Source organism: Parus major, chromosome 17 (assembly GCF_001522545.3).
Source record: "Parus major isolate Abel chromosome 17, Parus_major1.1, whole genome shotgun sequence".
NCBI lineage: Eukaryota > Metazoa > Chordata > Aves > Passeriformes > Paridae > Parus > Parus major.
This window is the reverse complement of record NC_031785.1, coordinates 3,715,473-3,726,280: the sequence shown is the minus strand read 5'-3', so window position 1 is coordinate 3,726,280 and position 10,808 is coordinate 3,715,473. Positions and strand designations below refer to the sequence as shown.

At 54.4% G+C, this 10,808-nt stretch overlaps 1 protein-coding gene across 2 annotated transcripts in view; it reads right to left on the bottom strand.

Annotated features, from left to right (window-relative positions):
- Positions 1 to 138: 138 nt before the first annotated feature.
- Positions 139 to 10,808, bottom strand: part of FAM163B (family with sequence similarity 163 member B) — a 22,582-nt gene continuing 11,912 nt past the window's right edge. For both annotated transcript variants that reach the window (XM_015644938.1, XM_015644939.1), the window contains exons 2-3: positions 2,777 to 2,892; positions 139 to 2,695 (exon numbers count right to left, since the gene is read on the bottom strand). In XM_015644938.1, coding sequence (XP_015500424.1) covers positions 2,120 to 2,695; positions 2,777 to 2,869 — 669 coding nt within the window. In that variant the 5' untranslated portion in view covers positions 2,870 to 2,892 and the 3' untranslated portion in view covers positions 139 to 2,119. The remainder of the gene's footprint in view (positions 2,696 to 2,776; positions 2,893 to 10,808) is intronic.

Here is a 10,808-nt window from a genome sequence, read left to right as displayed (position 1 = left end):
TGCACCTCAAGTGCTGCTGCAACCCTCCTTCAGCAGCAGGGAGCTCCTGAGAGCTTTGCAAACACCACCCCAAATTTTTGCAGGAGCAAAAAAAAAAAAATAAAAATGCAAAAACCCAGAAAAATCAGACCTCAAAACCCATGTCAAAGTAGTTTATTTCTTTTTTTTTTTTTTTCTTTTTTGACTTTTTCCCTCCTCAAATCTGAGGTTCCCAAAGTCCTGTACAACAGATCACCAGGTGAGGGTTAGTGAAAGCCAACCGTTTGCTGAATTTTCAAGCTACAAGGGAAAGAAACAAGGTAAAAAAGGAGGAAAGGAAGGCTGGTAGGAGAAATCACGAAAAATGGGGAAAGAAGGACTCAAGGCATGGAAACAAACCCCAGTGAGAACTGTACATGGGAGCATGGTCTGAGTGGCTGCATCCCTCCGGAGCAGAGGGTTTGTGCTGGGCCACAGGGACCGAGCCTGGAATATTAAACACGTACGAAACCAACCCCAGCCCTCCCCACCCCAAACAGAACCCCCCCAGAAAGTCAAAGATACTCATTTGCAAAGACTGACTTGTACTTCAAAAGGTTTCCTGTAGAATTAAAAGCTCTCGTGGTTCAAAGTAAAATATCCAGCCGGGCTGTGAGCAGTGTCCATGGGCCCAGGGGGCTGCAGCCACGGCTGCTTCTTCCCAGAACATCTTTAAAAAGGAAAGGCCATCAGAGTCTCTGTGCAGCCAGTCCATCCTCACCAGCCATCCCCAGGTGATGCTTTTAACCTGAATAATGCCCAGTCCAGGAGAAACAGGGTGTTCTGTCACATGGAGTCTGGCGAGGTCAGAGGGAGGAATGGAGAGAAACCAGAGCAGGAGTCTCCTCAGTGCTGCAGTTCCTCTCCTAAATCTCTGAGTAAGCCCAAGGGTTCCTTTGCAGCACATCTGGTGCAGAGGGACATGCTCAGGGACCAGCTCTGTGCCTGCTGCTCTGCCAGGACAGTCCCTGCTGGATCCAGCATGGGACAGAGCTGGTGCCACAGCCAGGCTGCCCAGTCATGGGAAATGGATCAATGGAAAATGCAAATTGGAAGTTTTGACTGAATTTAAAAGTGTTTTGACACTATCCTGGGTGGGAGGAAAGTGTCGTTTTTTTTTCTTTTTGTTTAGAAAAGCCCTCCCAAACGAATAAATGTATGTAAAAATGTTCATGCAAGGGGTGGGCACACACACGGTGCCATGGAGCCCTCAGTCAGAAGCTGGGGATGGCATTACTTGGGGCAGGGCTTCTGATTATCCAGAGGGATATTCCTGCATCCCAAAGCGCCATGTGGAATTCCCATAGCCAAGGAATGCAGCCCAGCTCCTTCAGGGGCTCCATGAGGCCACTCTGGGGGGGTTCCAGGGCCAGGCCCAGCCACCATCCTAACCCTGAGGGGATTGTGCTTGGCAGCCGGGAGTGAAGGCCTGGCTGGAGGAGAGGGGTGGGCTGGGAATGGTGGAGGGCTGTGCTCGTTCACACCCACACCCACAGACACCCCCATGGCTGCAGCATGGCACAGGGTGCCGGGAGGGTGGGCAGTGACAGCCTTGCTTTGCTAGAGGATATTTCAGGGCATCCCGGGGCTGCTGACCTGCAGCACGAGCCATTTTCAGCCACCCATGAGCCCCATCATTCGCTCATCATCCCCCAGCTGAATGGTGAGGAGGGGCAACTCCTCCATAGAAAAGAATGATCAATATCAAAATCCTCTTTATAAAAGGAAAAAGCAAGCAGCGCAGCACTGGGAAACCTCCCGTTCCAGCTGCACCCCCGTGCTCCCCTTTTGGGGTTGCTCTGCTCCCCCTTTACACCACCAGCCCATAGAAATACATTCACATCAATTTTTTTGTTCTTTTGGGTTCTTTTTCCCCCCACTTTTCAAAACTCCTCCACCAATCCCAACCACTCCAAAAAAACCTTTTTTTAGCTGTTGTTTTTTTTCCCCGCCTTTTCAAAACTCTTCCACTAGCCCAAACCAGTCCAAAAAAACCCCTTATTTTAGCTGCTGGTTTTTTTTTTCCCCTTTTCAAAACTCCTCCACCAATCCCAGCCTGTCCTCCCCGAAGCCCCTCGGGGCTGGGTGGGCAGGGGGCTGCTCACACGTCGGTGCTGATGCTGCGGCTGCGGGAGAACGCCTCCCTCATGGCCGAGAGCCGGTTGGGGTTGAGGGCCTGCAGGCCCGACACCGGCAGCGCCAGATCCTCCTGGCTCACCGTCTTGTAGCTCACCCTGTCACCCCCGTTGTGCAGCTCCTCGGGGGGCTCCTGCAGGAAGAAGGTGGGGGGCTCCTGCAGGAATGAGGTGGGGGGCTCCTGGAGGAATGAGGTAGGGGATTCTTGGAGGAACGAGGTGGAGGGTTCTTGGAGGAAAGAGGTAGGAGATTCTTGGAGGAATGAGGTGGCGGGTTCTTGGAGGAAGGAGGTGGGGGACTCCTGGAGGAAGGAGGTGGGGGGCTCTTGGAGGAAGGAGGTGGGGGGCTCGTAGGGAGCGCAGCTGGGGCAGCTGGGCCGGCTCTGGGTTGATTTTTTGGTGAAGGGGGATGAGGAGTAGAGGGAGGGGCCGTTGGTCAGCACTACGTTGCGGTTGCAGTGCAGCGGAGGGATGTGCGAGTGCACGGCGAAGTCGGGCTCCTCCTCGTCCTCCTCGGATTCATCCTTCTTGCAGCAGTAGTACTGAAACGGGAGGGGCTCAGCTGGCACCCCCAAAGCTCCCAGCCCCTCAGCCCTCCCCGCAGCAGCATGGCCCGGCCTTACCTGGAGCCTACAGTAGCAGAGGACGGCGATGATACAGAGTAAAATGACAGTCGCTAATATTCCACCTGTGATGACCACGGTCCCGGCTGTCATCCGCCCTCTTCTCCATTAACAGCCTGAAAAATTGAGTGCAGGGTTGAGGGATGCAGTGAGGGGCTGGGCTGTAGAGCCCCAAACTCTCTGCTCAACCCCCCTTGAAGTGGGCTAAAAGCCAGGAGGGCTCAGAAGGGCAGAATCAGGCCAGACCCCTGCACTGGGCACCTGTTGGAAGTCACCAGGGAGTCCCCATCCCCCCAAAAATACCAAAAATATCACCTTAGTGCAAGGGTTAAAAATACTTCATGCAGTGGGTGAGGGATTGAGTGAGAAGCAGCTCTGGGGTCACATCTGCCTCTTCTGCCCTCAGGAGGGCGAGTCAAGGGAGGTAACACCAGGCACCAAGGGCATTCTCTCAGCTCCTATCTGGTGGCAGAAAGCTTCAGTGATGGGAGAAGGAGCCTTGCAATAAGGATTTCTGATCTGCACTCATTTTTCTCTGAGCCTATAATCCATTTTCCCCATGAAAACAATGTGGTTTTTAAATTTGGAATAACCAGAGCTGCTAAGTGAGCCTTTAATGACTGCAGGGAGTGGGTGCTGCCCTGCCTGAGACCAGGACCCGAATGAGGCACCACCAGGACCCTCCACTTCGCCATGGCCAAGCCACAGAGTCTGGGGGCTGTGGGGGCACCCCAGGATGATGTTTGACAGCCCCAGGTGAGCTGTGGCTGGGAGAGAGGGCACTGCATATCCCAGAGATGCTGTGGCTCAGCTTGGCCACCATGCTTGTGTTTTGGGGTACCACCAGCACCCTTCTCTGTCTGGAATGCCCCTTGGGATCTGGCACAGCACTGGGAGGGTCCCTCCAGAAGGTCCCTGTCCCTGTCCCTGTCCCTGTTCTTGTCCCTGTCCCTGTCCCTGTCCCTGTCCCTGTCCCTGTCCCTGTCCCTGTCCCTGTCCCTGTCCCTGTCCCTGTCCCTGCTGGGCTCACCCAGAGAGCAGATGTTGTGTGTCATGCATATCACAAGCCCTGCAGCACCAGCACAGGACTTGCTCTCAGCATCCCTCCCTTGAATGCTCATGGCAGGCCTGGAATTCCTCTCCAGCCCAGGATAAGACACAGCTTTTTGCCCCAGGAAGGATGCTGGGGAGACAGCAACTGCCTGCTCACACCTGCCAGCAGCTCCAGGACAGTGGCACTAAAACTGGCACAAATTAAGCTCCAGCAACATTTTAGTTTGGGCTGGGAACAGGAGGAATGACATATATTAAGAGAGAAATTATACCCTGACCACCTACTCAACAAGTGCTTTAACAAAGCTGGCTCCCAGCTCGTGCTATCAGGTTAAACCAAAAACCAGCCACCCCAGCCCCAAATTACTTCAGCACCCGAGGAAAAGCAACTGTATCTGTCAGGGATTTAAACTGCTTCCAGAAAAAACAAACCCATGCCATATTTTCAGGCACTTAATGTCCTGCTAAAGTTGGGTGAGTGGTGAATGGATAAAGCAGTGTCACGTTTTATGTTGCTGCTGAGCAGCTCCAGAGAAGGGAAGGGAATTTATCCCGACAGCTCCACAGCTTCTCATACCTTGTGGACACGGGGCAAGAGCTGGGCCAAATCCTGCCCTCATTCCTAGGGGAAAAAGCCCTGAGGTGGCTCAGGGGGAGCAACACAGCCACGGGAAGGGTTTGCAAACAATGCATTAGTGATTTAGAAGCTTTGGCTGCTGTTTAAAGAGGGATGGAGGTGCCAGCTGGAAATGCCCATCCCTGGGTCCTGTGCAATCCCTGGCTCTGGGGCAGCCACTGCAGGCTCCCGGGAAAGAGAGCACCCATCACAGAGCATCAGCATCTCCCTGCCGGCCCGGGATGGGAGGTGGCAGGCAGATCTCTGCCAGGGAGGGCTCTCCGGCTTTCCCACCCATTAATTAAAGCCCCGGGGCACAAGCCAGGCTTGCGCTGAGCCAATTTGCACGGTTCCCGTCCAGCCAGACGTGGCATCGTAGCCACTGCTCCCTCCGGAGCTGGACCATTTGCATTTCTCTCTTTTCCCCTCCCCAAACATACTTCTCTGATTAAAGCCGCATACCTGGAAGCTTGAAACCCTCCAGCGTGCAAAGGGGGAGGAAAGCAGAGGCCCATAAGCTGAACAATTCCTGTCTAGACCTCCTTTTTACATTTGTTCCTAATTTCACGCTCCACAGGCTCCCAGATTCATATATTTAGCAATAAATATCCCGGTAAAAGGAAGTGCTTTGCAACTCCGCTGTGGTCTTGGAGAAGGTATGCAGGAGCCCAGGTCTGAGGAATGCAGGCACAGGAGACTCAGTCCCAGGAGACCTCAGGAGCCTTCCAGCTCCCAAGGATGTCTGAATCCATCCAAATTCAGCCCCCAGCACGTCATTCATCCCTGCCAGACAGCAGGAAGGGGCTGCAGGGGGGTATAACCCACACAGGCTGTTTGCCCCCAGCCCAGCTGCCCTTTGCTGTGGTCCCCTGTGCCATGGGGTGACAGGGGATGGAGGCCCTGGGCTTTACTGGGAGCAGGGCTCGATGCAGGGCTCCTCCTTCCTCAGAGTGAAAATAACAGGTTGTACTTCCACAAACCAAAAGCAGTTCACAATTCGCAGGTGCAGGTCCTGCAGGAGCTGTTTGGTTTTAGACACAAGCCTGTGCCACCTGCCTGCTTTTGTGTGTCCCAGCCATGGCTGAGGATGTGGATTTTGAGGCTGAACTCTTCACTAAGGGCTGGGTCTGCCTCAGCCTCTGCTCTTGTCTTCCCTTGGGCACTGCCACGAGGAGCTGCCCGACCTTCCCAGCCCAACCCAGGGGCTGGGGGAAGCTTCTCATGAACAACAGAGAATGGGGGTGGGATGAGAAATCATCCTCTTTCCACCTCCCCAGCATCTTGAGCACGGCCCCAGGACCACCACGAGTGCCCAGAGAGGGGAGAGGCTGCTCACAGCTGCGCCTGGCTCCATGCAGCCGCTGCCTCTTGGGAGGGCTGCGTAGGAGGAAGGCTTCCGAGCAGCTGGGGCCCAGCCCAAGGCTCCAGCAAATACCCGGCTCTGCAAAGCTGAGCTCCAGGTCCAGGAGGGCTCATGGAGACTGGCCTCATCCTGCCTGCTGAAGCTGGGGGAGAAGAAGACCTGGGGATGGAAAAGAAGACTGCTCCATGGTTCCTCTAAGCACTCAGGGTTCATAGGTATTAAGGATAATCTTCAGGACAATTAAATAAATGAGGCTTTCAGCTGTTCCATCCCACCCCAACTCCCATCTGCAGAGCAACAAAGTCACTGTAAAGAGTTTTGTACCAGCTGGAAGTGCTGCCGTGGCAAGTGGTTAAAAAAAGGGAATGCTGGTCCTGCTGAAGCTGTGCCTGCACAAGGAGATCGTGTCTTACATGCAAAGAGCTGTATCCTAAAGCTTGTCCCTCTGTTCTGCTACTGCATCCCCCAGCAGCCCTGGGAGCGGCTTCCTCTGCAGCCAGAGGCAGCACAGCTTTCTGTTCAACACAAAATGTGAGAATTACCCTTACTCACCTGTCTCCAGGAGCTGGAGATTCAGACAAAACAGCCAGACTGGGTACAAAATGCCAACTGGCAGCACAGATGTGAGTGCTGGCAGGGTTGATCCCACCCTGTGCCCAGACTGGAGCAGGCAAGAGCTGAGACCCCACCCCAATGAACACACAGGGATAAAAACAGGCAGAAACACTCTCTGCTCAAGGGACACTCAGCTCAAACCTTGCCATGAGACCCTGCCCCTCGCTCACAGTTTGTGCAGGGTCTTGGCAGGTCCAAATGGCCAAGATGGAGAAAGGAAAGGAGAAAAAAGGAGAAACACGCATCCCACCCTCAGCAGGGAGCAGAGGAGGCCAGAGCCGTGTCCTGGAGTGACACCATCCTGTCTGTCTTGGCTCTGCTCTGCACCAGCACATCCCTGGCTCCGCTGTGTGCTTGGACAAGCTGTTTGTGCACCGAGCGCTGCCATGCGTGGGTGTCCTCCAGCACCCGGGATGGCCCCGGAGGGGACACTGACCCTGGGACAGACCCCAGGCTGACCCCAGCTGGGCTGGTGGCAGGGGACCAGCCCATTGGGTCACTCAGGACAAAGCCCCAGGGGAGAGACCTCAGTGGGGGGATGAGAGGTTGGGGAGATTCAAGTTCTGAGTGGAAACTGGGTGTCAGGGGCTGTACAAACGTGACCCTGTGTGGTGCAGGGAGAGGAGCACTGCAGGTCCTGCCCTGGCTGGGCAGTGCAGCCACTTCCCAGCTCATCCATGTGGATCCTGGTGCTGACACTGCTGATCAGGCCCTGCCCCAGAAGATAAAGAGCTCAGCACGATGCCAGGGGAGCAGGAGAGCATGTGAGCGGTGCTGGCTGTCCAAGATGCCACTGCCCTAACCCAGCTGCTTTGCCTTGCTGCTTTCTGTCCTGGACTCAGGTGCAGACAGCATTCAGGACCTTGGATCAGAAGAACAAGAAATCCCACTGTAATAAAGTGTCCAGGGCAGAGCAGACTGGATCTGAGCCCTTGATGCTGTAAAGTTCAGGATAAGCCTGGCTTACACACCTCTGGAGCTCCATAAACACCACAGCTCTGCCCAAAGGTAAACACCAGAGAGCATCGGGGTGAAGGAAAGCCACTGCCACCAGCCTGGGAGGTGGGAAAACAGCAAATAAACCAGGAGCCAGCAGTGGTTTGGTGGCAAATCCAGCCTTCCTCGTGCATTTCCCCCAGCTCCTGTAATCCTACCCAGTCAATGAATGAGAGCTGGGCTCTGGGAAGTGCCGGGCAAGGTGCCAGCAGAAGACTTTGCAGTGCCGGAGCCAGCGGACAGGGCAGCTGCCAGAAGCACGGGCTGGAACGTGGTTTTCCAGATGAAAAACACTTCAAGCAGAGGGTCTGCACCAGTCCAGCGTGCTCCCTGTCCCCTCCTGAGGGCAGCATTCCCAGCCTGGGGGCTGATGTTCCATCAGGGATTTACACAGCCAGGCTGGGCTGGGGAAGGGCACGTGGGGGCTGGGCCACTGCAGACCCCCGGCTTTAACAAGGCCTCCTCAACACAAGGAGACACATCTCATCATTCCATGCTTGCCCATCCCAGCACCAGTGCTGTCCCCATGGGAAACCCCATCTCCAGGCACTCCGTGCTCCAAGGGGTTTTGAATATTTTATGAGCAGAGGGCACTTTGCTCTCTGTTGTGCCCTGTTGAGAGAGTGCTACTCACAAATTCCCAGGCTCATCCACAGCAGATGGGTCCTCCTGGGTGCTGGAGATGGCTCAGAGATCCCAGCAGTCCCATATTCCCACCTGCATCCATCAGGACTGTTCTCACACCGCCCTTGGCAGAGCAGCTCCTGCACTCAGGAGGGGCTGTCCCCACCCTGAAAGGTACCACTATTGATGTTCCCTGGAATAAGAAGGAATTCTGTCAGCCTGTGGCACATCAAGAGAGAGCTCCACCAGCTGGGAGATGCCTGTAACACTGTCATGGGCTTTTAACAGCAAACAGAACAGAGAACAAAACATTCCACGTCCACTTGTCCCCTTCTGGTGGCCTTAGAGCCTTTACCTGACTTAAAGCCAGCTAGAGAAGTCACCGTCACTGGTACAGGGGTAACCTGTCCCTGTCACCCTATTTTGGGTCAAAGGCAGCTTTAAAGGTCATCAGGTGTGACCCCCACAGCCTGCCAAGAGCAGCCAGGCTGGATTCCTGTATGACAGCAGCTCACTGACAACAAAACCCAGCAGAGGAGGCCCAGGCTATTCTGGAGATCCATCCTACAGCAAAACCACTTCAAACTGTGGGGTTTCCTGAAGCTTGAAAAAAGCACAAGTTCATGGCAGAATCAGGGATCCTCTCCCACCAGTTTTTAAACTCCTAGTCTGAGTTTGCAGCACACTTCAGGTGGTTTCCTCGGATGCAGGGATTGCCCATCCCAGCAGGCAGCAGGGAATGTGTGCTCTGCAGTAATGAGGCACTAATGGCATTGAGCACAAGCAAATCACGCCTCACAGAAATAATATTTGCACATCTCATCAAAGTGGCGTGAAGGCTTACTAAGCACAATGCCAGGCAGGAATTTCAATGACTGCAGATGTTCCGTAGAGAGAGAGAGGCTGTGCTGCTGGGGAGGGATGGGGGAATCTCTCAATCACCTGGATGCTGCCCTTGGGAATGCCATCCTGAAGGAGCTGCTCATTCCAGAGTGGCTGGGGAAGGTGACTGTGGACATCTCAACATCCGTGAAGTGCCCACCCTGCTCTGCCCCTCTGTGAAAATGAACAGCCACATCCTGAGAGCATCTGCAGGGGCCTTGGTGACATCGAGAGGAATGTTGGTGACATTGAATGCTGGTGATCCAGAGGGATGCCAGTGAGCTGCCCACCAGTGCACTGGCATCAGTACAGGACAGGTAAATCCAAAACTCCAGGCCCAAGGAACTGGTGCAGCAGTGATGGACTCAGGTCTGAGCTGTCACAGTGGGAGCTCACCACCAGCCAGGCTCTGTCTTGATTTCAGAGCTGCTGGCAAACCACTCCAGAGGGTTTTACCCTCCCCAGTCCCACCTTTCACTGCCCAAACAATCCCACTCTGCTTAAACACCAGGAATTATTTCCATCCATCAGCTGGGAAGCAGGCCCAAACACACATAATCAGCCTAAACTCCTTCAAACAATAAAAAATAATAATAATAAACATAAATAAAGATAGGGTGCTGTCTTTCCACCCTGCATCATTTAATCACCTCTTGAGTAATGGCTTAGGCAGCTTGAGATAGAAAACATTAGAGAGGTCAGGTTTGGGAATTAGCAGATTGAGATAAGGTGCTGCAATCATTGCTGAGGGGGAAAAGGCCAGGGAAGGGGGAGCACCCGCTGCCCAGCCCAGGGTTTTCTCCCAGCAAGGCAGTTTTGCAGGCTGGAAACGTTCCTTGGCCTGAAAAGCTCATTGAGAACCAAATATAAACCTTACTCCTGATGAGTTTTTCTTGCTGCATTCACTGAACAGGCAGTGCTCGCTCCCCACCATCTCACAGCAGAGCTCGCTGCAGTCCCCCAGAAAGGCACAGTCACAGAGATCAAAAAGCCTTAATTGTCAGAAAACACTGCTGAACCAATGCAGCAAAAGTGGAAAAAAAGGAAGTTTTTTCTTCTGAAAGAGTGGCTCTTTCCAGAATTTCTCCATTCACATGGATTTTGAAAGCTCCTCATGCTGAACACCAGAAGCTGCTGCCCCAAGAGCTCTGTGGGAGCTGGTGTCTGACACCAATGGCTCACTCCAACATTCCTGCTGTCCCACCTCCCAGGAAACGCCTCAAGAACGGGTTTCATGGCTCAGACAGGACTGCTGGGCCATGAGGATGGGAAAACACTCACACAGAGTCACCAGGCAAGCTCTCAGCTGATGACAGCCCTGGCTGGGAGCTGGGGCTGCTCCCGGGGGCATTAGCACTGCAGCTGGGATGGGATCAGCACTCCCATTCACACTGGTCCTGGGAACAAGGATTTACAGGCCAGGGACACTGCACAGAGGGACAGCAAGGTCCTGGTACCCTCTGATGGCCATGCAGAGCAGCAGAAGCAGCAACTCTCCCTGTGACTCCTGCCAGTGGCTGCTTTTGCTCCTGGGATTTGTGGCTCTGGACATGCCAGTCTCTGCATGGAGAATCACTGGAGAATCATCCTTGTGGGAAATCATGGACTGAGTCACCTCTGCTGCCATCCAGGCCTGTGCTAATAGAATCCCTGCATGCTCCAGAGCTCGTTTGCACCTTTTGGCTTCTGCTTCAGGTAGGGCCAAAGCCACACAGAGCCCTGCCTGGCCACAGTGTGCCAGCAGCCAGCTCCAGCTGCACCTTCGGCCTCCCTGCACAGCTGGGATACAGCCCTGCCTCCCCCCAGCACCCCTGGCTCACCCCAGCACCCCTGCCTCACCCCAGCACCCGTGCCTCACCCCAGCACCTCTGCCTCACCCCAGC